At 67.0% G+C, this 26344-nt stretch overlaps 2 protein-coding genes across 3 annotated transcripts; both read left to right on the top strand.

Annotated features, from left to right (window-relative positions):
• Positions 1-382: 382 nt before the first annotated feature.
• CNN2 (calponin 2) lies at positions 383-7742 on the top strand. 2 transcript variants are annotated; one of them, XM_080821940.1, is made up of 7 exons: positions 383-502; positions 4163-4284; positions 4726-4792; positions 4900-5037; positions 5703-5819; positions 5984-6130; positions 6683-7742. In XM_080821940.1, the coding sequence occupies exons 1-7, from the start codon at positions 440-442 to the stop codon at positions 6959-6961; spliced, it is 933 nt and encodes a 310-aa protein (XP_080678066.1). In that variant the 5' UTR covers positions 383-439; the 3' UTR covers positions 6962-7742. The 2 variants fall into 2 exon arrangements, with proteins under 2 accessions (XP_080678066.1, XP_080678065.1); XM_080821939.1 differs by lacking the exon at positions 383-502 and having other exon boundaries at positions 3826-4284; positions 6683-7739.
• A 1973-nt stretch (positions 7743-9715) lies between these two features.
• On the top strand, positions 9716-26063 carry ABCA7 (ATP binding cassette subfamily A member 7). Its single transcript, XM_080830052.1, has 46 exons — positions 9716-9873; positions 9963-10056; positions 10252-10393; positions 10477-10589; positions 10724-10800; positions 11160-11240; positions 11458-11668; positions 11750-11889; positions 12238-12354; positions 12535-12702; positions 12983-13200; positions 13360-13536; positions 13726-13948; positions 14050-14271; positions 14347-14548; positions 14834-14944; positions 15214-15385; positions 15662-15793; positions 15891-16030; positions 16240-16377; positions 16580-16764; positions 16850-16922; positions 17235-17437; positions 17660-17720; positions 17928-18032; positions 18110-18255; positions 18491-18615; positions 18690-18785; positions 18951-19238; positions 19383-19415; positions 19497-19674; positions 19759-19928; positions 20247-20424; positions 20655-20770; positions 21075-21219; positions 21303-21426; positions 22001-22130; positions 22202-22322; positions 22397-22459; positions 23442-23548; positions 23823-23964; positions 24408-24542; positions 24625-24728; positions 24995-25087; positions 25486-25726; positions 25815-26063. The coding sequence occupies exons 1-46, from the start codon at positions 9808-9810 to the stop codon at positions 25938-25940; spliced, it is 6432 nt and encodes a 2143-aa protein (XP_080686178.1). The 5' UTR covers positions 9716-9807; the 3' UTR covers positions 25941-26063.
• Positions 26064-26344: the final 281 nt, after the last annotated feature.

Here is a 26344-nt window from a genome sequence, read left to right as displayed (position 1 = left end):
GAGGGGTCCCCATTCGAGCCCCAGGGGACCAGGGTCCCGCCCAGCGCACGCCCTCCTTTCCCATCGCGGCGCCGAAGGGTGCGGGAAGGGGGCCGGAGCCGCGCCGCGTCTGCCAGCAGGGAGAGGACAGGACCGCCTGGCCCCGTCCCCGCGGCGCCCGCCTGTCCGCGCCGCTGTGGCCCGGCCGTGCCGCGGGGCCGAGGCGCCCCTCCGGGCCCCGGGGACAGGGCGCGCGTCCGGGGCGGGGGTCGGGGCGGCGCGGGGCCGGGGCGGCCGCGGGAGCCCGGCGCGGCCCGGCCTTATAAGGACATGCGCGCCGGGGCCAATGGGCGGCGGGGGCGGGGCGCCCGGCCCCGCGCGTCCCCCCCCCCGCCCCCGGCGCCCCGACCCGGCCCGCCGCGTCCCGCCGCGTCCCGCCGCGTCCCGCCGCGCCGCCACCATGAGCTCCACGCAGTTCAACAAGGGGCCCTCGTACGGGCTGTCGGCCGAGGTCAAGAACCGGGTGAGTGCGGGGCGCGCCGTGGCCGCCGGGCGAGGCCGTCGCGGCTCCGCGGTGCGCGCGGCCCGGACCCCCGGCGGGCTCCCCTTCGCGTGGCGGGCGGCGGGCGTGAGCCCCGGGAGAATGGCCTGACCCCGACCCCGACCCCAGCCCTCTCCGTCCCCACCGCCGTGCGCTCTGCTCGGGGCGTCCGCCCCAGGCTCCCTCATCTCCCGCGGGCGGTGAGGTCTGCGGCCCGGCTCCCTCCGACAGCCGGGGCGGGCGGGGTCTGACCCCTTCCCCCAGCCCTGCCCCATCCGAACGCCCTCCCTCCCTCGGCCCCACAGCGCCGGGCCCCTTCAGGGCGGCGAGGACTTGACCCGGAGGGTCTGAGGGGACCCCGGCGGCCCCCTCCGCGTTCCCTGGCCACACGAGCTTCAGGAGGGGAAGGGAGCGGGGCCCTGCACTGTTTGGAAAGGGTGTGGCCCCCCCACAGGAATTTCCCCACCTCGAACACCTGGCGGGGGGAGGGCACCGAGGGGGAAGTTGGGCTGGGGGGGGCGCAGCTGCTCCCTGGTAACTTCTCTTTGTCCCCATCTGACACAGTTAAAGCAACGGCAAAGGGGTCTACGGGGTGTGCCGGGCCCCCTGAGTGTAATCCTAAAAGGTGTGGGGTTTGTAAGCTAGAAACACGGGTGGGGCCTGGGCCAGACACTTCTGAGAAAGCACTTGCTCATCTGGCTCAGAGAGGGGCACATACTCGCGGAGGATCACTGCCTCGGGGTCCGTGCTAGCGAAGGGGGAGCAGGGGGTGCTCCCAGACCCAGGGACATGTCCCAGGCCGGTCACTCCAGGCCCTTCCAGCCGGAGGGGAGTTTGTCATCCCCATCCAGGCTCCTTCCGGGCACCTGGGAATGCGGCCCCAGAGCCAGCAGCCCCCGGGAGCCTGCCTGGGCTCGTGGAAGGCACGGCCCCACTGGCACCCCGGGGGGCGCAGACCACAAGGCCACCGCAGGGCCTCCCTCCAGCCCCTTAGACAGAAGATGGCCGAGGCTTGGGGAACTAAGGCTGGGTGACCCAGCCAGATCCGGAACCTTCCCTAAACACACTCTTCTCCACTCCAGCCCTGATGCATGGCGTGAACGTGTACACACGGCGACGGGGGCAGGTGCTGCCGTGCTGCCCTGCTCAACCGCACGGAGGTTTAAGAGCCCCGTGCGTTTGTAGCCGGGCTCAGAGATGTCATACCCGCCGCCCAGAACCACACAGCTTGCGAGCGGTGGAGTGAGGACTCGGACCCAGCACCTGATGGCCGCAGGGCCTGGCGGGCCGCCCTCCCCGTCTCCCCGGGGCCGCAGGAAGTGGAGGGCAGCGGGCGGCGCACAGGCAGCTTCCTCAGACCGAGGTGGGGCGTGCCGAGACCTGCTCTGTCTGGGGTGAGGGCAGAAGGCTCCCTGGGACCGGCCTGCAGTTTGCAGGTCTGGGGAACGGGAAGGCAATGACCAGCTTGCCCCGGTCACTCGGGCTGCACCAGCACTGGAAACCTGGGGCTTGCAACCTACATCCTGCCCACTTTACCAGCTACTTAGGAGGAAGTTAAGTCCTCTGGAGACCTCTGCCTGGCCCTGTGTGCCTCAGTTTGCCCCTGGCTGGTTGGCATGAAGGCAGGCGGATGTCCACCGTGTCCCTGAGCTGTCACTCCATTTCCGGCTGGCTGGGGGGTCTAGACCTCTGGGAACAGCTGGTCCCGATTTAGCAGGGAGGCAGCCCCTGCATTCCTGGCAGTTTGCGGTGAGGAGGAATGTGCTGAAGACCGCTGGACACGGGGTGGGGGGGGTGCGCAGGCGGGGGCTCCGGGCGGGGCTGGCCGGGCTCCTCGGCCCAGGAACCCGCCCCCAGGAGCCACTCGGGACCGGCCGGGCCCTGGGCAGGTATGCCAGACGTCCAAACCAGCCGGCCTCCCTTGCACTCGGCTTCTCATTCTTCAGGGCAGGGCTGCTGGGCTGTGGGAACCGGGGCGGGGCGGGGGCGGGGGAGGGAGGATCAAGTTAGCAGACCAGCCTCCCTGCCTTTGTGTCCGCAGTGTTCTGCCCCGATCCCACGCTGCCATGGGGTTTACACGCAGGACCCAGGAGGTGGGGCCTGGTTCAGGCGGTCCTTGTGCAAGCAATGGCAACCATAGATGGGGAAACGGAGGCACAGGGAGAGAACTGTGTCCATGGTCGTTAGGGAGCTAGGAGCAGAGCTGAGAGGAGGAATTGGGTCTGCAGAGGGTGGCTCTGGGTCCCAGTCCCCTGGTGGGGGCAAGGGGACAGGAAGGGAAAGTGTCCAGGGCAGGATCTATGTGGGCCCAGAGCAGAAAGCCCCTGAGCTGGACCGTCTGGAACTGGAGGGGGACCAGACCCGGCTTCCTGTCTCGGCACTCCAGGATCCACGCTGCGGCTGACCGCGCTTGCCTGCACCACACCCTGGCCTGGGTCTCCCTGACTTACTGGGGCTTCTCTGGGCCTCTGGCCCTTTTGCCCTTTGGTGCCCTGAGCTGCTGCCATTGGGAACAGAGTGTGTGTATGTGTTTGTGGGTACTGGGTGTGCGCCGATGGGGGACCGGGAGCATTTTTATCCCACCATCCAGGGACTGTGGAGACAGCAGTGAGCTGGGAGGCAAAGCTCAAGGGGTGGCTCCTAAGCAGGGAGGCGCAGCGTGTCCAGAGAAAAGCTAGAAGGAAGACAAGGCGGGGTGGGGGAGGCGCCGGCCTGCGGAGGAGACGCGGGCCTGCGGAGGGCTTCGCAGCCGGGGTGGTCGGGGAAGCCCTCTCCAAGGAGCAGAACCGCAAGCTGGATCGGAGAGTGGATTGAAGGAGGGACCCAGCCATGCAAACATCTGAGTCAGAAGGGACAGCTTGTGCAAAGGCCCTGTGGCAGTAAATGGTATGGTCAGTTCAAGGGACAGAGACGGGTTTGGTGGTTCCTCAGTGTGTTAAACATAGAGTTACCCTGTGACCCAGTGATTCCACTCCTAGATACACACCCACAAGGGTTGAAAATCTGGCGCATGGATGTTCATACAAGTGTTACTCACAATAGCCAAAAGGTAGAAACAACACGAATGTCCATTCATGGATGAACAGATACACACAGCGTGTCCCCCGCACATGGGAGTGTCCCTCAGCCACCAGCGGGAGCGAGGCGCCCCCACGCACGGCCCTGGGGACGGACCCCGAGCCCACGACGCTCAGGGAGGGAACCAGACACGGGAGGCCACACAGGGTGTGAGTCCCTGCATGTGACACGTCCAGACCAGGCTCATCTGCGGATGGGAAGGGGGTTAGAGGTGACAGGGGCTGGGGGGGAGGGATGGGGGGTGATGGCTGATGGGAACAGGGTTTCTTTCGGGTTGATGGAATGTTCTGGAACTAGACCAAGGTGACGGTTGCACAACATCGTGAGTGTATTAAAAACCACTGAGCTGTTCACTCGATAATGGTGAAAATGGTCGACATCATGAGTGTCTCACAACAATCTCAACGCAGCGGAGAAGAGGCAGCCTCTCCGGGGGACGAGGCGCGGCGGGAAGCGGCCCGAGCGGGAGCCCCCCCCTCCCGCCCCCGCCCCGCGCCCCCCACCCCTGTCCTCCACAGCGGCCCGCCTGGGCTCGCCCCGACCCTGTGCCCTCTGCTCCTCCAGCTCCTGTCCAAATACGACCCCCAGAAGGAGGCAGAGCTCCGCGGCTGGATCGAGGGGCTCACGGGCCTGTCTATCGGGCCCGACTTCCAGAAGGGTCTGAGAGATGGAGTCATCCTGTGCACGTGAGTGCGGGGGTGGGGGCTGGGTGGGGGCTGGGTGCCGCCCGCCCCACCGGCACCCTCCGCCCCTGGCGGGAAGCTTGCGCCTCCTCCCTGCAGTGGGTCTCTGGTCTCGGGTCTTTCTTGTCTTTTGTTTTCTTGGGTTACTGGCCACGAGCACCCTTACCTTCCGCCCTCCCCATAGCGGGAGGGCCTCCGGGCTCCGCTGCGGGTGGGAACTCCCAGCTCCCCCCTCCGGCTGCGGCACTGACACCTGCCACCATGCTCCCGGGTCCCTGCTTCCTTGCGGGGGAAGCGTACGTTGCAGGAGGGGAAACAGAGGCCTGGAAAGAGGCAGCAAGGCTGCTAGGGAAGGCATAGGTGTGACCAAGTGTAGAACGAGTCTCTCACGTCTCTGAGGTTCCCCTGCACTAATGGAGGTTCCCCGTGTGTCCCCTGCCCCAGACTCATGAATAAGCTGCAACCAGGCTCGGTCCCCAAGATCAACCGCTCCATGCAGAACTGGCACCAGGTGAGGGCCTGGGGGCGGGGCATCACGAGGACGGAGCACAGGGACCTCCTCCGCCCGCCAGGCATGCGGCCAAGGTCGCCTCACGGTCCGTCCCCTGCCTTCCCCAGCTGGAAAACCTGTCCACCTTCATCAAGGCCATGGTCAGCTACGGCATGAACCCCGTGGACCTGTTTGAGGCCAACGACCTGTTTGAGAGCGGGAACATGACGCAGGTGCAAGTGTCTCTTCTCGCCCTGGCCGGGAAGGTGAGGCCCAGAGGGAGGCGGCGACCCTCCTGGGGCCCCACGCTGCGGTCCACGGGGGTTAAGAGATGCCCTGGATTCAGTCCCGCCTGAGGCTCCAGGCACTTGGGGTTCAGGGGCGAACGGGGCAGCCTCCCCGAGACCAGCATCCCGTGCCAGAGCGGCCTGTTTGTGGGAAGCCACGAGCCGCGGCAGACACACACCCATCCCCTGGAGGCCTGAGTGGACACGAGGGTTCCATCTTCACTTTTTTGTAGATGATAAAAAAGTTCTAAACTGTGCGAAACAGCCTGAAGAAGGGGGCCTTGGACCCAGGTGTGGGGTCTAGTGACCAGGGAGGGCTGGAACAGCATTTCAGGAGGAGGGAATTGCAAGCCGTGGCATTTCCCGAGCACTCTGGGGCTGCCATGTGGGGAGTGGAGCGGGGAGACCAGGGAGGGGGGAGTGTGGGCGAGCAGGTGGGTTGCTGGAGGCTTGGGTAGCAGGAGGTGATGGGAGGAGGCCCAGGGTGGCTGGTGACGACGCCTTCCGGAACTCCTGTTCTGAGCTGAGCTGTCCCCTGGTGGCAGGGGGGCTTGGAGCCGGATCCCCAGGGTTGCGCGGGTCTGGGCCAGGCTCGAGGGTCCCGGTGGCCCCTCTGTGATCTTCCCAGCACCCCTCCCTTCCAGGCCAAGACAAAGGGGCTGCAGAGCGGCGTGGACATTGGCGTCAAATACTCAGAGAAGCAGGAGCGCAACTTTGACGATGCCACCATGAAGGCGGGCCAGTGTGTCATCGGGCTCCAGGTGGGCTCCCCCTGCCTCCGGCCCTGCGCCCACCGTGATGGGGGTGGGGGGGCTGCCGCTGGGACCCAGGCCCTGTCCAGCCCTGGGCCCCCTCAGGTTCAGGGCGGGATGTAGAGGCCTGGGGGGCGGGGACGGCCTGACCGCTCCGGCCCCCCTCCCTGCAGATGGGCACCAACAAGGGTGCCAGCCAGTCGGGCATGACGGCCTACGGCACAAGAAGGCATCTGTATGACCCCAAGAACCACATCCTGCCCCCCATGGACCACTCGACCATCAGTCTCCAGATGGGCACCAACAAGGGTGCCAGCCAGGTGGGGCTCCCGCCGGACCCCCGGCCGCCGCCCCACAGTCTCCTCCTCGCCCCACGGACGTGGCTGCTCGCCACGGAGGATCCCACCCTGGGTCACTCTCCTGCCGCTCCGCCTGTCCCTTCTCTGTCCCTGCCCCGGCTTGTTGCCTGTCCCCGAGGAAGCTGCCACCGGGCTCTGGGCCCCACTTTCCCTCAGAGGAGCGCCCAGGGGCCCGTCCAACACCGGTGGCTTTGGCTCCTGGGATGCGCTCTCCTCTCGCACGTTGCCCGTATCCGTACAACAGTCTCGGAACTCTCGGGTACTTGGGGGACCTCAGCCCCAACCTGGGGAGCTTCCTGCCGGCAGGGAGAGCCGGTCGCAGACACCAGGGGGTTTCCAGGGAGGGGGTGGCTAGCCGTGGGGATCGTGGGGATCGGCTTGGCACAGGGGCAGAGGAGAGAGGGCGTCCCTGTCAGGGGCAGAGACGGCTGGGGATGGGGGGGCGCGGACCGGTGCTGCTGGGCCTCCCTCCCCCACCCTCCTCCCGCCCTGAAGCACTCTCCTCCTGTCCAGGTGGGCATGACAGCTCCGGGGACCCGGCGGCATATCTACGACACCAAGCTGGGGACCGACAAGTGTGACAACTCCTCGGTGTCCCTGCAGATGGGCCACGCGAAGGGCGCCAACCAGAGCGGCCAGGTGTTTGGCTTGGGGCGCCAGATCTGCGACCCCAAGTACTGCCCTCAAGGCCCCGCGGCCGATGGGGCTTCGGCAGCTGTGGGCGACTGCCCGGGCCCAGGGGAGGCCCCAGAGTACGCCCCCTACCACCCCCGGGAGGAGGCTGGTTACTGAGGCGCCCGTGCGGCGTCTCCGCACGTCGCTGCGCGTGGTTTTGGGGTTCTGTGCTCGTGTCTTGTTTTTCTCCTTGTCTGAGCGCTGCGGGCTGAGAGCTTTCGGGGAAGGGGTGAAGCAGGGGCGGACCTGCGCGGTGGGAGGGCTCGGGCCGCCGCAGATTTCCCAGCAGGCTTTGGGCTTGAGCCCTGGGGGTTTGAGGAAGACACCGGGGCGGGAGGGGACCAGCCCTGAATGGTTTCCGGTCGCCTCTCCTTTTCTTCCCTTTTCTCTGCCGATCAGTTGTGGTTTCTGCACCCACAGAAGTTTCAGGCAGTTTTTTTTTTTTTTTTTAGTTTCAGGCAGTTTTAATGAAAGAAATGTTTTTTCTTTTTTTTTGAGGAGCAGTGGTGGGAGGGTGGTGGAAGGGGATGCTGGGAAGGAAGGCGTCCCCCTAGGAGAGAGGGCCAGGCCATAGTCCAAAATATTTGAGGTCTTGTGGGAGCTGCATTTCTCTACCCCTCTCAGACTCACCTGTGGCTCGTCCCAGGGGCTAGTGGGGAAACTGAGGCCCAGCCAGGACAACAGAGTTCTGGGTGGGAAAGGCAGAGCCACCCCCGCCCCCACCTTCCCAAACTTATCTGCATTCCTCTACCAAGGGAAGAGGACAAGTTCTCTGCACTAGGATCTCCACCCGGAGGTCCTACTCAGGGACTGGCCCCCATCCAGGAGCCCTGGGACCAAGAGATAATGTGAAACGTTGACTGTGGACCAAAGGCAATAAAAACCTCTTTTTAGGAAGAAACTGCTGGTGGAGCTGGGGTCTGCTGGGGAGGGGGGTTTGGCCTGGACCCCGGTGCGGGGCCCTAGGGCCCTGGGGTGGGGCAGCAGGCCAGCCTCTAGCGGGTCCTCACAGTGGCCTTGGAGGAGCGGAGGCCCGGGGCTGGCAGGGGAGTGAGGGTGAAAGCAATGTGGGACGAAGAAGGAGCCTGTGGGCCAGGACCTGGGTGGGGGAGAGGCTGGAACTCCCTGCGGCTTGGAAAGGGTCTCCCAGCCCCACAGGCAGCTCTGGTGTCCAGCCTCACGGCCTGGAGTTCCTGGGCTGGCAAACTCCTATTCATCCCCCAAGCCCCAATACCAAACCCCCTCCCGAGCTGCCCTCAGGACTGTGGGTCTGTACACTTGTATCGTCTTCGCCACGAGCTCGGGAAATGTCACTTTTCTGGAATGGACCCGGAGGTATTCCTCAAAACGATGTGACCGTTATGACCCAGGATTCTAATCTTGGAATATTGGGACCCCCTCCCCCTCCCCCTCCTGCCATGGCCTGGCCCACTGCAGGACCGAAGGAATATTTGGGGGATGAACAAATGATGACCAATCGAACCCCCACTTTGCAGACGGACAAATGGGAGTCCCAGGGTCACGGAGCGAGCCTGGCCAGGATCTGGGTCCCCCAGGGGAGACTGGGAAGAAAGGGACCTCCTTCCGCAGGGACCTGCGGCACTGCAGGCGGGTACACAATGTGGGGAGGCAGCCTGTCCCGTGTGTCCGGAGGTCGGCCCGTGTGGGGTGAGCCGGCCGCCCAGCGCCCCACGGTGACGCAGCAAGAGGCGAGCGGTCCCTTTAAGAAACCCGGCTCGGCGCGGCCTCCTCCCACGGCGCGCGTGGCTCCCGCCGGCCCGGCCTGTGAGTGGCGGGGACGGCAGCCAATAGCAGGGGCGGGGGCGGGGCCGGCGCGGCGGCGGGGCTCCCCGGTGAGGGCGGTCTCTGCTGCGGGCTCTGGGCCAGCTGCGGGCGGAGGGAAGGCGGCAAGAGGTGGGGGCTGGAAAGGTGAGAGGGTCCCGGGGAGAGAGCCTCGAGGATGCCGGGAGGCGGGGGTGGGTGGGAGGGGAGCAGGTTCCCGGGAATGAGGGGCTGGGGGCGGAGTGCAGGCTCCGCGCCCCGAGAGTGGAGGGCGCCGGAACGGACCGCTCATTCCCGAGGGGAGACTGGGCAGGAGCCTCCCCTGACAGGGGCTTGGCGACATGCACCTGCGGCCCCTCTGCCCGTTAGAGCTCCCACTCGCCCTGCGTCCCAGCTCCCACCTGATGGACAGCAGAGCCCGCAGTGGGGGGTCGGGGGTCCTGGGTGCAAGTTTCGACCTCGTCCGTGGCCTGGGGCCCGTCCCCGCCTCGGTTCGTCTTCGGTACAACGGTGAGGCCGGCCAGAGCCGGACAGTCGTAGCCAAGGTGGGCGTCAGGAATTGCTAGCTCCAGGAGCCCGCATCCCTGCCTCTTCTCCTTTCTCATCTTGGGGATCCTGGGGTTCTTCTCAGCGGGGAGCCCCACGTGAGGGGCGCGTAGAGGGGAGCCCTGCCTCCCGCGGGGTGACTCTGCTTGTCTCTCTGCGGGGCCGGCCAGGCCCTGCTCCCAGCCGGGCGTGTGAAAGGTTCAGCACGTGTCACCCGGGAAGAGCCGGGGGTGGGGGGGGGGTCCTTCGCAGGGCCCGGGATGAGGCTGGGGGCCAGGAGCGGGAGGTCCCCAGGGGAGCTCGGGTGGAGCCTGGCGACCGCGGAGTGGAGCCGAAGCTCCTCCCCCTGAAGAATTAGTTGACCGCCTTTTGGACGCCCGCCCTGCAGGGAACGACAGCCCAGGCGCCCAATCAGGTGCGAGGACGGCTTCGGGCCGGGCTCCCATTGGCTCACTCCGCTCCCGGGGACAGAAGAGACCCTTTAATAAGTGCCTGCGGCTTGGCTCCCCGCGGAGCCTGCAGGAGCCCGCGCCGTGGGGTGGAGCAGGCGGGGGTAGAAAGGGCCAGGATCTGCTCGCAGCCGCACCGCACGTCCTCGGGCGCGCGCTCCGTCGCGGGCTCTGTCCATTCCCACCATGGCCTTCTGGACGCAGCTCATGCTGCTGCTTTGGAAGAATTTCTTGTACCGCAGGAGACAGCCGGTAATGCCAGGACTGATGGGCCAGGGCGGAGTGGCCGGGGTGCCCCCCGCTGCCCCCCCACACCCCCACCTCTTCTGCCCCTCCCCCAGGTCCAGCTCTTGGTGGAGCTGCTGTGGCCTCTCTTTCTCTTCTTCATCCTGGTGGCCGTCCGCCACGCCCACCCCCCACTTGAGCACCATGAATGTAAGCTCCCCAAGGACCAGGCTCTTTTTTGAGGGGGGTGGAGGGAGGCAAAGGGCCCCCCATCCACAGGGGCCCCAGTAGGGGTCAGAGAGCACGGACTGGGCACCCAGTAAAAGTCTGAGTGAGTGAGCTGTTGGGGAGGCTGCGGACATGGCGGGGACTCTGGCAAGACCCCCACGCCCGGCATCCCCACAGGCCATTTCCCCAACAAGCCGCTGCCCTCAGCCGGCACCGTTCCTTGGCTCCAGGGTCTCATCTGCAACTTGAACAACACTTGCTTCCCGCAGCCCACGCCCGCCGAGCAGCCACGCGTCCTCAGCAACTTCCAGGACTCCCTGTGAGCTGGCGGCAGTGGGTGCGGTGGCCCTGGGGCATAGGGGTGTCTGCTGAGACCCCACCTCCTGCTCCCTCTGTCCGCAGGGTCTCCCGGCTCCTGGCAGATGCCCGCACTGTCCTGGGGGGCCCCAGTGCCCACAGAACGCTGGCCAGCCTGGGAAAGCTGATGCCGATGCTGAGAGCTGCAGGCGCAACAGGTGAGGCCAGGGCCCTCTGTCTGGCGGGGGTGCGCTCTGAGCCTCAATCTGCCCAGCTGTGTAATGGGCACAGGGCGGGGCTGCCTCAGGCCAGGCTTTGCCTAAGCTCACGCTTCGGTGTGTTCTTCGCCCAGCCCAGCGTCAGCCAAGCGACCGACTGCAGGACCTCCTGTCCCTGACCACTGAGCTACTGGGGACACTGCTTGGAGAGGTGAGATGCAGTGGTGTGAGACCAGGCTGACCCTGGGATGCTGCCCTCAGGAAGTCCCAGGACTTCCCCATCCTGGGGCAGGGGCCTCTGATTCTAGCTTCCAGGCCAGTGCCCGGGCTGTCCCCGGCACCTGGAGTGACATTCCTCATCCTGTTAGCGCCCAGATAGGCTGTGTCCAGCTGGCACGGGTCTGGCCAGCGAGCCCTGAAACGAGCCCACGTGCCTTGCAGCCTCCACGTCCCTATTTGTAGAACGGGGTCTAAGAGAGTACAGCCCGCACAGAGCACGGCAAAGTGCTCGACACCTAGTGAGAACTCCGTCAAGGCCAGTGTCACCCTGCTTGCTGTCTTTCTCCCTAGGGACCCCTGGGGTCAGTGCTGGACCACGCCCAGGAGTCCGTGAACAGCGTTGTGGAAGCAGCAGAGGACCTGGCCCAGGAGGTAGGAGGCCCCTCATGCCGTGCCCCAGCCCGCAAACTGGAAGGGTAGGCTGCCAGGCTGGGGAGGTGACAGGGCAGCCCGGTGCTTCCCTTGGGTAGGTTTTCGGGGAGCTTGCGCAGAAGGAGAGAGGGAGGTGCTCCTGGCAGGGTGCCTTGCCCTGGTTAGGCTCATGACTGCCAGGGAGGACTACCGGCATCGTCTGGTGACCTCTCCCTAGCTCCTGGCACTGCCCAGCCTGGTGGAGCTCCGGGCGCTGCTGCGGAGACCCCAAGGAGCAGGTGGACCCCTGGAGGCTGTGTCGGAGGCCCTCTGCAGTGCCCGGGGGCCTAGCATCCCCGGGGGGCCCTCCCTCAACTGGTACGAGGCCAGCCACCTGAAGGAGTTGGTGGGGCAGGAGCCAGCAGCAGCCCAACCCGACCACGGCCTGAGTGAGTGACCGACCTCTGCTCCCAGTCTGGGAAGTGGGGCACTGGGAGTGGAGGCAGGGCCTCATGGTGCCCCTGCCCCAGGCCCTGCTTGTGCTGAGCTTGTGGGGTCCCTGGAATCTCACCCCCTGTCCCGCCTGCTCTGGAGGCGTCTGAAGCCGCTGGTCCAGGGGAAAGTGCTGTTTACACCCAACACTGCCCTCACCAGGCAGCTCATGGCCCAGGTAAGGGCAGGAGGGGTCCTGGGCCCCTCCCTCAGCCCAGGGAGCACGGGCCAGGCCCGAGGGAGGGCCCTGGCCCCGAGGCTCCCTGAGGTAGGGTGTGGAAGTGGGGTTTTGAACAAGTTAGAGTCTGCCAGGGGGCAGGGAGAGGGGCAGTGTGGGCTGGGGGCCAGAGGTGCGGTGGAGACAAAGGAAGCATCGGGCGAGGGGTGGCAGGGAGAGGGGCAGTGTGGGCTGGGGGCCAGAGGTGCGGTGGAGACAAAGGAAGCATCGGGGGAGGGGTGGGTCCTCGGAGGACGTGAGAGTCCCAGAAGGGCTGGCCTGGCATTTCTCTTGGTGCCCCTCCCCCAGGTGAACCAGACCTTCCAGGAACTGGCTCTGCTGAAGGACGTCCAGGAGGTGTGGGGCGCGCTGGGACCCAAGCTCTTCGACTTCCTGAATGACAGTACGAACCTGGCGATGATGCAGGTATGCGGATGGAGGCCGGCAGACTCGCCCCCAGCCTCCCCGGGCACATCTTCCCTGCCGGAGATGTGGGCAGAGAGCAGGGCAGGGCCTCCTGGGCAGGCATGAGGAGGCGGGGATGAGAAGAGGAGTGATGCGCCCAGAGTGCCCTGTGCCAACTCCCCCTCCCGCACCCTTCCCCAGAGGCTCCTGCAAGCTGGGGACAGAGGAAGGAGGCGGCCGGGATCTGGAGGCCAGGCCCGGCCCAAGGCCCTGCTGGCCTTTCTGGACCCCCATGGGGATGGCTACACCTGGCAGGAGGCCCATGCCGACGTGGGCCACATGATGGGCATGCTGGGCCGTGTGATGGAGGTGAGGGGGCGACCGCTCGGGAGCTCTGTCTGGCGGTGAGGCAGGGTCCGACCTGTGGTGATCCAAGGGCGGAGGCCAGCCCAGGGAGGGGGACCAGACTGGGGCGGTGGCTCCTCCTAGGAAAGCCTGAGGATGGACACGGCCTGGGCCCTGCGGAGACCTGATGGAGCTGGGCTCCGTCCCGGGGCTCTGAGGGCGAAGCACCGCCCGACCCCCCTCCTCCCCCGCCGCGCAAGGGTGGACCCGGGCATCCAGGACCCACGCCCAGGCCCTCCCCCAGTGTGTGACCCTGGACAAGCTGGAGGCGGCATCCTCAGAGGCCGCCCTGGTGGCACGGGCGCTGGAGCTGCTGGCAGAGCGCCGCTTCTGGGCGGGCATCGTCTTCCTGGGGCCTGAGGAACGTCCGGAGGGCGCACAGGCCGGGGGCCCCGGCCACGTGCGCGTCAAGATCCGCATGGACATCGATGCTGTCACGAGAACCAATAAGATCAGGGACAGGTGTGGGCGGGGCCGGGTGTGGGCGGGGCTTGGGGGCCGTCGGGTCTCCGGGAGACCGCGATGCGCAGAGCTGGGGCCCCCTTGGACCGGCTGGGGTCTGCGGTGGGGGGGGCCCGGGCTTCTCCCTGCAGCCGACCGGGGTTCTGGGACCCCCTGCAGGTTCTGGGACCCCGGCCCGGCTGCCGACCCCCTGACGGACCTGCGCTACGTGTGGGGAGGCTTCGTGTACCTGCAGGACCTGCTGGAGCGCGCGGCGGTGCGCGTGCTCAGCGGCCGCGAGCCCCGGGCCCGCCTCTTCCTGCAGCAGATGCCGTACCCCTGCTTCGTGGATGACGCGTGAGCGCCCGCCCCGCACCCCCTCCCCCGGGCGACACGTCTCAGGCTGGGACCGGGCCCCGGCTCCGCTGGGAACGCGCGTGCCAGCCGCCGCTTGAGCGGGACCTCTCCCTGTGCCCGGGAGCCGGCGGGGCTGGGGCCGCTGGGCGCGGGGTCCCCGGCCGCCCCCTCAGCCGCCCCCTGCCTCAGGTTCCTGCGCGTCCTGAGCCGGTCGCTGCCGCTCTTCCTGACGCTGGCCTGGATCTACTCGGTGGCGCTGACGGTGAAGGCGGTGGTGCGCGAGAAGGAAACCAGGCTGCGCGGCACCATGCAGGCCATGGGGCTCGGCCGCGCCGTGCTGTGGCTCGGCTGGTTCCTCAGCTGCCTGGCGCCCTTCCTGCTCAGCTCCGCGCTGCTCGTGCTGGTGCTCAAGGTGCGCACACCTCGGCCTCGCCGCCGCAGCGGGGGCGCCCGGGCGGGGCGTGCGCCCAGGCCGGCGGGCGGCCTGACCCGAGCTGTGTGCGGCCCCTGCAGCTCGGGGACATCCTCCCCTACAGCCACCCGGCCGTGGTCTTCCTGTTCCTGGCGGCCTTCGCCGCGGCCACCGTGGTCCAGAGCTTGCTCCTGAGCGCCTTCTTCTCCCGCGCCAACCTGGCGGCCGCCTGCGGAGGCCTCGCCTACTTCGTGCTCTACCTGCCCTATGTGCTGTGCGTGGCCTGGCGGGACCAGCTGCCTGCGGGTGGTCTGGTGGCTGCGGTGAGACCCCGGGCTGGGCCGAGGGCCGGGCGTGCTGGGCCGGGCCCCTCACTAACGCACCTGCCGCCTCCGCAGAGCCTTCTGTCTCCTGTGGCCTTCGGGTTCGGCTGCGAGAGCCTGGCGTTGCTGGAGGAGCAGGGCGAGGGCGCGCAGTGGCGCAACATGGGCACCGGGCCTGCAGCCGACGTCTTCAGCTTGGCGCAGGTTTCTGGCATTCTGCTGCTGGATGCCGTGCTCTATGGCCTCGCCACCTGGTACCTGGAGGCCGTCTGCCCAGGTGGGCCCCAAGGGCGGGCGTCGGGACTCCTCCCGCACCTGCAGCAGGGAGGCGGGGCTGAGGGGCGCGGTGGGGGCGGGGCTTCAGGACCTTTTGGTACCTGGAGGCGAGGCGGGCGGGAGGGTGGTGCTCCCCGGCATCCAGGCACAAGTGGCCGCATGGGAGGGATGGCCTGAGGCGGGCAGATGGGGCAGATCCTACCTGGATGCCCCGGTGCCAGGCGTATGGCCAGAAGGTGGCACACTCTATGGGCTCAAGAGGTGACTGAGCACCGCTCCCCTCCAGGCCAGTACGGGATCCCCAAACCATGGGACTTTCCCTTTCGGAGGAGCTATTGGTTTGGACCTCGTTCTCCCAAGGGTTCCTCCCCACCTGCCACCCCGAAGGACCCAAAAGGTGAGGCACAAAGAGACCTAACAGTCGCTTCCCTGTCCCTATCCCCCGAGTCCTGTAAAGACCCATGGTCCTGCAGATCCCAGTTCTCTGCCTATCTCCATCTACCCGGGCTCCCTGGGTTGCCCCTAGTCCCCGAAGACCGCAGCCTGATAGGTCACTGACTGCGGACCAGCCTTCATGGCCTCAGGGGTCTGCCAGACCCACCCCCCAACCTCCGCCCCTCCCCCAGCCTAGGGCTCGCTTGGTTGAGCCTGCCCATCCTTCCACAGTGCTGATGGAAGAGGTACCTCTGGGCCTGATCCCAGGGGTCTCCATACGGGGCCTGGAGAAGCGCTTTCCCGGCAACCCGCAGCCGGCCCTGCGCGGGCTCAGCCTGGACTTCTACCAGGGCCAGATCACCGCCTTGCTGGGCCACAATGGAGCCGGCAAGACGACCACACTGTGAGCAGCCTACACACTCCTACTCACCCCCCACCGAGCCTCAGTTCGCACTGCTCAATGGGAGAGGCATCTGGGTCTCCACCAGGGGGGCAGGACCCCCAGTTCATTCTGGGTACACAATAGGCAAGTAACCATGGGTTCCAAGCCTCAGTTTCCCTCCTGCAAAGTGGAGGCATAAGACACCTTTGGTCTGGGCAGATAGTAGGTGCCTTCTGAGTGCTTTGGCCCCTTCTCTGGGGGTCTCCGTTTCCTCCTCTGAGACCCCTACATCCCCAGGTCCATCCTGAGTGGCCTCTTTCCCCCAACCCGGGGCTCCGCCTGCATCCTGGGCTACGATGTCCAGTCCAGCATGGAAGCCATCCGGCCCCACCTGGGCGTCTGCCCGCAGTACAACGTGCTGTTTGACATGTGGGTCTCAGAGGGCTTGGGGTGTGGTTTGGGGGGGGGCTGGGTGCTCTTGGGACTCTGCCTGCCACAGGGGCCACTGTGTTCGCTATGGCTGCAGGCTGACCGTGGAGGAGCACATCTGGTTCTATGGGCGGCTGAAGGGTCTGAGTGCAGCTGCTGTGCGCCCCGAGCAGGCCCGTCTCCTGCAGGATGTGGGGCTCGCCCCCAAGTGGGGTGCACAGACACGCCACCTCTCTGGTGAGCCTAGCCCAGGGAGGAGCCTCCGGGTGGGCAGAGATGAGGCTGGGGGAGGGGAGCGGAATCGCTATCCCAAGGGTGGAGTGAGGCCAGAGGAGACACCGATTTGGGGGACCTAGAGGGTGGGGAAAGGGGCCTGAAGACAGCAGCCCTGCCCAAGACAGTGGGGGCGTCATGCTGGGACACCCACCCCGTCTCTGCCCACCCAGGCGGGATGCAGAGGAAGCTTTCAGTGGCCATCGCCTTTGTGGGTGGCTCTCGGGTCGTGATCCTGGATGAGCCCACGGCTGGTGTGGACCCTGCTTCCCGTCGCAGCATTTGGGAGCTGCTGCTCAAATACCGGGAAGGTAAGAGTCGGGGGAGGCCCAAGGTTCCCCTGGATTCTGTTTCAGGGGCCAGAAAGTTTCTGATGAGAAAGTGCTTGGAATAGGGTTTCGAGGGATGGATAGGAGTTGGATGCTTGGGGCAGGCAACTCCTGGCAGTGGCCACAGCTTGGGCAAAGACCTCACATCCCGGTGGTATATGGGGCTTGGGTTCCTGTTGCCCAGGTCGCACACTGATCCTTTCCACCCACCACCTGGATGAGGCAGAGCTGCTAGGAGACCGTGTGGCTGTGGTGGCGGGAGGCCACTTGCGCTGCTGCGGTTCCCCGCTCTTCCTGCGCCGTCACCTCGGCTCCGGCTACTATCTGACGCTGGTGAAGGCGCCCGCGTCCCTGGCCGCCAGCAGCAAGGTGAGGGCTGGAGCTGCCCCCTGACCCGTGATTGCCACCGCTCCAGCCCCAGCGGCCGTGGCAGCTGGTGCCCCTCTGCCCACAGGGGAAGCCTGACCTGGAGGAGAGCGGAGATGCTGGGCAGGAGAGGGAGCCAGTCGGCTGGGGCGGCACCGCTGGTGAGCCCTGGCGGGTGCGCCTCGGGGAAGGGCCAGGGCGGCGGGCTCCCTGACTGCTACCTGGACCCTTGACCTTGAGCCCTGAGTTGGACCCGAATCCCGGCCCCTGCCTTTAACCCAGCCTGGCCTACCGCTGAGCCCTGACCGCGTGTGGACTTCCGGCCCCACCTCAGGTCCTCCCTTGTCCTTGGTGGCTCACCCTAACCCCCCCGCCCGCGGAGACGGGCTTCTCAGGGACCAGCCATACCCCTTCCCCAAGGAGAGCGGCCGCCTGCTGTGCCAGCGCCCTTGACGAGCCCCCCTGCCCACCAGGTGTGCCCGGGCTGCTGTCCCTTGTGCAGCGGCTGGTGCCCGGGGCGCGGCTGGTGAGGGAGCTGCCCCATGAGCTGGTGCTAGTGCTGCCCTACGGGGGCGCTGTGGACGGCAGCTTTGCCAGGCTTTTCTGGGAGGTGGACCAGCGGCTGGGGGAGCTGGGGCTGGCCGGCTACGGGATCTCGGACACCAGCCTGGAAGAGGTGCGGCTGCTGGGGGAGGGCTGCCTGGAGGAGGAGGCAGCCTTGGAGGGATGAGGAGAGGCCTGCTCAGGGTCGGCAGCCCGTCCCAGGGAGGAGGAGGGGCCCCTGCGGGGGACCAGAGGCTGGGAGCCTCCTGGGGAGGCCTGGGGACCCACAGTGTCTTAGGAGTGGGTGGCTCTCTGCTGTGGGGTCCCAGGCTGAGCCCCTGCTCTGTGTCCCCAGATCTTCCTGAAAGTGGTACAAGATTGTGCTGCAGCCCCAGACCCGGAGGACGCAGCCACAGGTCTCTGTCCTTGACCCCTAACCCTGGTCCGGAGTTGGACTTGACTTTAGGTCAAGTCCCCATCCTTGGTGCGATCTGACCCAAGGCAGAGCCTTGATCTCTACCCCTCATTCCTGAACCCCTCTGCCTGTGACCCTTGACCTTGACTCAGAGCCTAGGCTGAACGGTAGCCCTGGAGCCTGACCCTCATCCCTGCCGGCCCCACAGGTGGTAGCCACAGGCAGCACCGAGGCCCAGGCAGCGCTCGCCCAGATGTGACCACACAGCTCAAGATCCTCCCCGAGGAGTCCATCTTGGAAAATGGGGAGCTTGGTGAGCTATCCCGCCCTGGTCCGGGGGCCCCTCCCTGGCCACCACCATGGGAGCACTGACCCCCCCATCCCCCACAGCTCTGTCTGCCCCAGAGACGCAGGCCCTGCGGGGCTCTGCACAGCCCCGGGTGGGGGGCTGGGCACTGACCCGCCAGCAGCTCCGGGCCCTGCTTCTCAAGCGCTTTCTGCTTGCCCGCCGCAGCCGCCGTGGCCTGTTTGCACAGGTAAGGGGGGCTGGGCCCCAGAGAGCGCGCGGGAGACCTGGGGGGCCTGGTGTCTGCAGTGGTCGCCTGCTCAGGGGCATCATTTGACTGGTTAACCCCAGAAGTCTCCCCCAACCTGAGCACCTTTGCTGAGAGTAGTGGGGAGCCATGGACGGTTCTAGAGCAGGAGCAAGGAAGGACACTGGCATGCCTGGAGGGGAGGGCAGGGAGGGCAGCTGACAGGCCTGTCCTCCAGATCGTGCTGCCTGCCCTCTTCGTGGGGCTGGCGCTGGTGTTCAGTCTCCTCGTGCCTCCTTTCGGACACTACCCGGCTCTGCGGCTCACTCCCAGCATGTACGGTGCCCAGACATCCTTCTTCAGGTGCGTGTAGACGAGAGGGGCCTGGAGGCCGGCGGGCCAGGGGCACAGACCTGACTCTGAGCTGCACCCCACAGTGACGACGCTCCCGGGAACTCGGAGCGCGCCCGCCTGCTGGAGGTGCTACTGGAGGAGGCGGGACTGGAGGCCCCGCCGCGCAACAGCTCCACCAGGTGGGGCCCGTCGGCCTGACCCTCATCCCTCTGGGGCCTCAGGTTGTCTCTCCGGTGGGCCTTGAGGGTGTTTGGAGCATCCCGGGGCCACCTGGGAGCTGGAGCGACCACGTCCCCGAGACTGCGGAAGGCTCGGTGCCCACAGCCCTCCCCCGCCCCGCCCAGGATGCCCGAGTGCCCAGCGCCCGCTGTCTGCCGGTTTTGGGTGCCTGAAGTGCCCGCGGGGGTCGCTGAGGTCCTGACCAGCGGAAACTGGACCCCGGAGTCCCCGTCCCCAGCCTGCCGGTGCAGCCAGCCCGGTGCCCGGCGCCTGCTGCCCGACTGCCCCGCTGCGGCGGGGGGCCCCGCCCCGCCCCAGGCGCTGGCCCCCTCTGGGGAGGTGGTGCAGAACCTGACAGGCCGGAACCTGTCCGACTTCCTGGTGAAGACCTACCCGCGCCTGGTCCGGCAGGGGTGAGTGCTTGGGCCCCCAAGCGGGGAGGTCGGGGCGGGGGGCCTCCCCTCACCTCCACCGCCTCTGCGGCCCCCCGGCCTTGCGCGCTGTGCCTGCCCCCCTCCCACCCCCGCCCCGAATCTGCCTTTCTGCCTCTCCTGCAGGCTGAAGACCAAGAAGTGGGTGAACGAGGTCAGGTGAGGAGGGCCCCGCCCCTGCGCCCTCTGCCCGCCCCCCCCAGGCCTTCACCTGCTACCCCCTGCCCCACTGCCCCACAGGTACGGGGGCTTCTCCCTGGGGGGCCGAGACCCAGGCCTGCCCTCGGGCCAGGAGGTGGGTCGCTCAGTGGAGCAGCTGCGGGTGCTGCTGGACCCTCCGCCCGGCGGGGCCCTTCACCGCATCCTGAACAGCCTCGCAGCGTGGGCTCGCAGCCTCGACTCGGACGACAGCCTCAAGGTGGGCAGCGGGCGCCGCGGGCCACTGGCTGGGGGGCCAGGCACATCGCCTGCGCCCTGACCGCCGGGCCCTGCCCGCCCCTAGATCTGGTTCAACAACAAGGGCTGGCACGCCATGGTGGCCTTTGTCAACAGAGCCAACAATGCCATCCTCCGCGCCCAGCTGCCCCCGGGCCCTGCCCGCCATGCCCACAGCATCACCACGCTCAACCACCCCCTGAACCTCACCAAGGAGCAGCTGTCGGAGGCTGCGCTGTGCGTGCCCCCTTCCTCCCGTGCGCGCCCCCTTCCTCCCGTGCGCGCGCCCTTCCTCCTGTGTACTCTCCCCTGCTCAGCTGCCCAGTTATCCTGAGCGGAGGGAGCTAGAACGGGACCCTGCCCCACTCTTGCTGTGCGTATAGGCCTGGGGAATGGGACCCCATCAGGCTCAGTGGGCTCCAGGCTCCCCCGACAGCCCACGTGCCTCTGCCCTAAATGTTTTAGGTATTGCTCATCTCCCCGACCAGGCCGTGGACCTTTGTCCCTCAGGGTTGGGCAGAGCTCCCTGAACAGCCCCTGCACCCTTGCCCACAGGATGGCCTCCTCGGTGGACGTGCTTGTCTCCATCTGTGTGGTCTTTGCCATGTCTTTCGTCCCAGCCAGCTTCACCCTCATTCTCATCGAGGAGCGCATCACCCGAGCCAAACACCTGCAGTTTATGGGGGGCCTGCCTCCCACTCTTTACTGGCTCGGCAACTTCCTCTGGGACATGGTGCGGGGAACGCTTGCAGGGGTGGGGATCTGGCCGCCTCTCACCACTGCCCCTTTCCGGCCCCTTCTGGTCAGGCCCTTGTCCAGGATGGCCTGGGTGCAATCTTGGGGAAGGTGGAGACTTTGTGTCCTGCCACCGGAAACACAGGGAGGTTGGGATGGGCCACAGGGATGAGGATGGCAGTTCCTGCCCTTGCAGACTGAGGGCAGTGATTACCATCTCCAATGCAGTGTAACTACTTGGTGTCAGCATGCGTCGTGGTGCTCATCTTTCTGGCCTTCCAGCAGAGGGCGTACGTGGCCCCGGCCAACCTGCCTGCCCTCCTGCTGCTGTTACTACTCTATGGGTGAGGCCTCCCCAGGGCCCCGGGGCCTGTTCTTACTGACCGCCCTCCCCCAGCACCTAATCCTGTCAAGGGGCACCGGACTCCATACCAGCTCCCAGGGAGACAACGTGCTGGTCTGAGCTGAGCCCAAGCCTAATCTAATCTAATGATGAGCCAAAGTGGCCTTAAAAGCTCCTCCCGGGGATGGCCGGGCTAACTCCCGGCCCCTCACTGGCAGCAGGGACGATGGGAGGGGAGCTCTCTATTCCTCCTAGCCACAGAGCCTCCCGTCAGGTGGTCACCGGTGGCTCCTGTTGTCCCGCAGCTGGTCGATCACGCCGCTTATGTACCCCGCCTCCTTCTTCTTCTCCGTGCCCAGCACGGCCTACGTGGTGCTCACCTGTGTCAACCTCTTTATTGGCATCAACGGCAGCATGGCCACCTTCGTGCTGGAGCTCTTCTCTGATCAGGTGTGGCCCTGCCTCAGGCTGGGACTGGGTTGGGGCATTGGCCTCAGCCCCTGAGCCACCTCCCTCTTCCTGTCCCCGAGCAGAAGCTGCAGGAAGTCAGCCGGATCCTGAAACAGGTCTTCCTTATCTTCCCCCACTTCTGCCTGGGCCGGGGGCTCATCGACATGGTGCGGAACCAGGCCATGGCTGATGCCTTTGAGCGCTTGGGTGAGAATATCCCTCCAGGTGGGGAAGTGCCAGCCAAGTCAGTTACACAGGGTAGGGACAAACAGCAGCCCCCAGGAAGTGAACTAGAGGTCTTAGGTGGCTCCAAGTTTGAGTCAAATTAGAAGTACAGCTAAGCAACCATAAAAACTAATTCTGTCTTGGGTCATATCACAAGAGGTCTGAGGCACCAAATAAAGGAGATGAAGATATGACTGTTTTCTAGGCCAGCTGGAGTGCAGCTGAGGGAACAACCCCATTCTTGGTCCTTTTCCTAAAGAACTCAAGGTGACTGGGATGGGGAGGAGCCCAGAAACCAAGCCCACCCCCTCATGACCTAATTCCTCCTTCTTCTTTTTTTTTTAATATTTTATTTATTTATTTATTTGACAAGGAGAAAGATCACAAGCAGGCAGAGAGGCAGGCAGAGAGAGGGGGAAGCAGGCTCCCCGCCGAGCAGAGAGCCCGATGCGGGGCTCGATCCCAGGACCCTGAGATGATGACCTGAGCCGAAGGCAGAGGCTCAACCCGCTGAGCCACCCGGGTGCCCCCTAATTCCTCCTTCTTATCCCCACAGGAGATGGGCAGTTCCAGTCACCCTTGCGCTGGGAGGTGGTCGGCAGGAACCTCTTGGCCATGGCGGTGCAGGGGCCGCTCTTCCTCCTGTGCACGCTCCTGCTGCAGCGCGGCGGACGCCTCCTGCCGCAGTCAGTGGGGATCGGGTGAGGGTGGCAGGGGCCGGGGCCGGCTCTGGGCTCACAGACATCTCTGTCCTCAGACCCCAGCCAGGGTCGCTGCACCCCCTAGGGGACGAGGACGAGGACGTGGCCCGAGAGCGGGAACGGGTGGTCCAAGGGGACACCCAGGGGGACGTGTTGGTGCTGAGAGACCTGACCAAGGTGGGTGCAGAATGCCGGGTTTGGGGGCTCCCCCTGGCCCACCCACCTTTCTAAGGGCCCTGAATTCCCCCCAGGTGTACCATGGGCAGAGGACACCAGCTGTCGACCGCCTGTGCCTGGGGATCCCCCCTGGTGAGGTGAGAGCCCAGGGCGGAGGTCCCGGGGCAGGGGCAGTGAGAGGCCGCCGCACTGGGTGCCTGCCCGCCTTTACCGAACACCTGGTCTGCGCCTGCTGCCCTTTGCCGAGCAACGGCTGACGGCCGACATTTGAGTTCCTATTTTGCGCCAGCGCGCTCTCAGGAAGCGCCCGCTGCGTGCTTCCCCTTCTTGAGACCTACTGTGTGCGGGAAGGTATTAGGAAGCCTCCACTGAGATGCAGCAAATTATCGTCGCGCTCCAGGGGGTGCCCACGCATGCGCCTCTAACCTTAGTCAAGCCCCTACCGTGGGTCAGCGGTGGAGGACCAACTCTCGTGCTGAGCCCGTGTCTATACGTATATACAGGGGAGTGCCGAACGCCCCCTCGGTGAGGGTCGACTTCCGGCAAGCGGAACAGTACTTAGTGAGCCCCTGTTGTATACGGACCTGTGGCAAGCGCCTGCTCACAGCCAGCATGTATCAGGCCCGCGCCCGGTACCATTCACCTTCCAGCACCTACCATGGGCAGCCGGGTGTGCTGAGAGCCGGGTCTCGGCCACCTGCCTGGGGCCAGCACAGCCCTGCAAACGCGCAGGGTCCTGGTGCTGGTGGCTGCCGCCGTGCCTTCTCCAGCGCCTGGCGCGCGCGGCCAACCGCTCCACCCCGGGCCGCCGGCCCCCAGCCCAAGCGCTGCGCCCGCCGAGGCGCGAGGCATTTGCAAGTCTCCCGCGCCGCCACTAAGGGAGCGCTTGCTGTGCGTGGTCTTTACGGGACACCTACCGGGTGCCGGCGTTGGTGAACTACAGCCACCCTTCCCCGCCACGCGACGGCTTTACGGCTACCTGCACAACCCCAGTACCGCTCCCAGGGGTCCCCCTTGCTCATAGCCCTCCTGCAGACACGGGGACCCCCCCCCCGGGGAATGAGCAGCACCAGGACAGAGCTGGGGCCTTGCTGAGTGCCGTCTGTGGGGCACCCGCAGTGTTTCGGTCTGCTGGGAGTGAACGGAGCGGGAAAAACCTCCACATTTCGCATGGTGACTGGGGACGCGCTGCCCAGCGGCGGGGAGGCCGTGCTGGCAGGCCACAGGTGAGGGGCTTGGGTGGGGGTGGGGGTGGCCCCCAGCCTCGTTGGTCCCCACCCTGTCCTCTCCCGTGCAGGGACTGTGCTTCAGCAGGGCAGGCGTGTCCCGCTGGCCCTGGGCCCTGTGTCCCCACAACACGGAATGTGGACCCGACTCTGCCTCTTAGCCACTGCCTCTTAGCATAGCGGCCCAGGGTGCGTCGCCCTGAGGCCCCTGCCCCCGCGCCCAGCGTGGCCCAGGCCAAGCCGGTTCCCTGAGCCCCTCGTCCCCTTCCCCCAGCGTGGCCCGGGAGCCGTCCGCCGCACACCGCCACATGGGTTACTGCCCTCAGTCGGATGCCATCATCGAGCTGCTGACGGGCCGTGAGCACCTGGAGCTGTTCGCGCGCCTGCGCGGTGTTCCCGAGGCCCAGGTTGCCCAGGTGACCCCCCACCCCGGGATCGCAGCCCCACCCTGGCCCTCCTTGGCCAGGCCCAGAGTCCAGGTCCCCCCCCATGCCACCTGTAAGGCACCTGCCGTCCCCCAGCTCCTATACTCTGTGGAGTGGCACACCGCAGGCTGTGCCCCCTACTCCCTATCCCACCTGACTTTCCCAGCCGTGACCCTGCCCACTCGGGCCTTGACCCCATCTCCCACTGAGGGCTCCCGGCTTCTCTGCCTCTGGGTCAGGTCCGGTCCCTTAGTCATCCTGGCTCCTCCCTCTTATTTACCTTCCCCCATCGGGGCGCCAGCACCTCCCAACGCTCACTGCCCCCTTCCAGCTCACTGCCGGCCCTCAGTCTGCTCCCCCCACGCTCACTGCACCCCCTCCCCACGTTCACTGCCCCTGTCCCGAGACCCTCTCCCACTCCGTGGGCCCCACAGACAGCGAGCCTGGGCCTGGAGCGCCTGGGGCTCCCGCAGTGCGCGGACCGACCTGCGGGCACCTACAGCGGAGGCAACAAGAGGAAACTGGCCACGGCCGTGGCGCTGGTGGGGGACCCCGCCGTGGTCTTTCTGGTGCGTGGGGGCGGGACTGGGGCGGGGCCTGGGGGGAGGCCTGGGGCTTGGCTTATGGCATCTCCCCCTGCACCCCCCCAAGGACGAGCCGACCACCGGCATGGACCCCGGCTCTCGGCGCTTTCTCTGGAACAGCCTCCTGGCCGTCGTGCGGGAGGGCCGCTCCGTGGTGCTTACGTCACACAGGTGGGTCGCGCTCGGACGCTCCAGGCTGAGGGTCAAGGTGGTGCAGGCCCAGGGGAGGGAGGTGGACCCGGCCGCAGCGAGAGGCGGTCAGAGCGCAGGGGCCCGGGAGATGGGGTGGCCTTGACCTTTGCGGGGAGGACACGCCGACGCCGGGGACAGCCGACCCCCGGGACAGGGTGGTCTGGGCTCGCGGGGAGTGTCTGGGAGGTGAGGGCCCCCCGCGGGGGGGTGCAGGAGCTGACGGCGCTGGGCTCCCGGCCACTCAGCATGGAGGAGTGCGAGGCCCTGTGCACGCGCCTGGCCGTCATGGTGAACGGGCGGTTCCGCTGTCTGGGCAGCGCGCAGCACCTCAAGAACAGGTGCGTGGGGCCCGGGGGGTGGGGGTGCGGGCGGGGCCGGAGGAGCCCCCGGCCACGGGGCCGCGCGAAGCCCACTCGGCCCCCACGGACTGCGGGGGAGACACGAACCAGGCAGGCCCGCAGGGCCGGCGTGGGCGCCGGGGCGGGGAGGGGGGGTGGGGGAGGCGGTGGACGAGGGAGGCTCCAGGGGGCGGGGAACTGTGTGGGCGGGGCCAGGGGAGGGGCCTGTGCATGGGCGCGGCCCGGACGGGGGCGGGCGGGGGTCGGAAGGGGCCGGGGGTCGGAAGGGGCCGGGGGTCGGAAGGGGCCGGGGGTCGGAGGCCCGGCCGGGCATGGGCGGGCGGTGGGGCCCGGCGGACCCTGAGCGCGCGCAGCAGCCGCCGACCCGCCCACCCCAGGTTCGGAGCCGGCCACACGCTGACCCTGCGGGTGCCCGCCGCCCGGTCCGAGTCGGCGCTGGCCCTCGTGGGGACCGCGTTCCCGGGGGCCGAGCTGCGCGAGGCGCACGGCGGCCGCCTGCGTTTCCAGCTGCCGCCGGGAGGGCGCTGCGCCCTGTCCCGCGTCTTCGGGGAGCTGGCGGCGCGCGGGGCGGAGCACGGCGTGGAGGACTTCTCCGTGAGCCAGACCACCTTAGAGGAGGTGACCGCGGCGCCTGGGTGGAGCTGGGGGGGGGGTGCCCGAGGGCCGGGCGCTGGGGCTGACCTCCCCTCTGGCCGCCCGCCCCTAGGTATTCTTGAACTTCTCCAAGGACCAGGGGAACGAGGAGGGGGAAGGCCCTGCACCACGCCCACAGCACCCCGGACTCATCGCTGGGTTCCTTGAGGACCCCAGCATGGCTGAGTCGGTCCTCTGAGCCCCCCTCATCGGAGCGGTCTGCGGGAGGTGCTGGGAGGGCCGGGGTTTGGGGCGGGGACCCAGGCCCTCAGAGGACCCACCGCCCCCGGGGAAATAAAGAGAACTTGTGGCGTGAAACTCTCTGGGCGTCAGCCTGCGTGTGTCCCCAGCCGCGGCCCTCCTCCCGCATCTGGACCCCCGCCCGCCGGCCAAGCGCCCGCCAAGTGTGTGCACATGAGTCTGGCCAGACCCCCAGCTCGGGTGAGGGCCTCTGTCTCAGGCTGGGCACCGGGGGGGTCTCACATGCATGTGGGGACTTCCTAAGAGCCTGGACACCCACGTGGGTCCGGTGGCTCAGGGCGGTACCTAGGAGTGCCCGGTCATGAAGTGGGCATGAGGTCAAGGCTTGGGAATGTTCTGGGC

This window comes from Martes martes (genome assembly GCF_963455335.1).
Source record: "Martes martes genome assembly, chromosome: 1".
Classification (NCBI taxonomy): Eukaryota; Metazoa; Chordata; class Mammalia; order Carnivora; family Mustelidae; genus Martes; species Martes martes.
The sequence above is the reverse complement of the archived record's forward strand: the minus strand, read 5'-3'. Positions and strand labels throughout refer to the sequence as shown.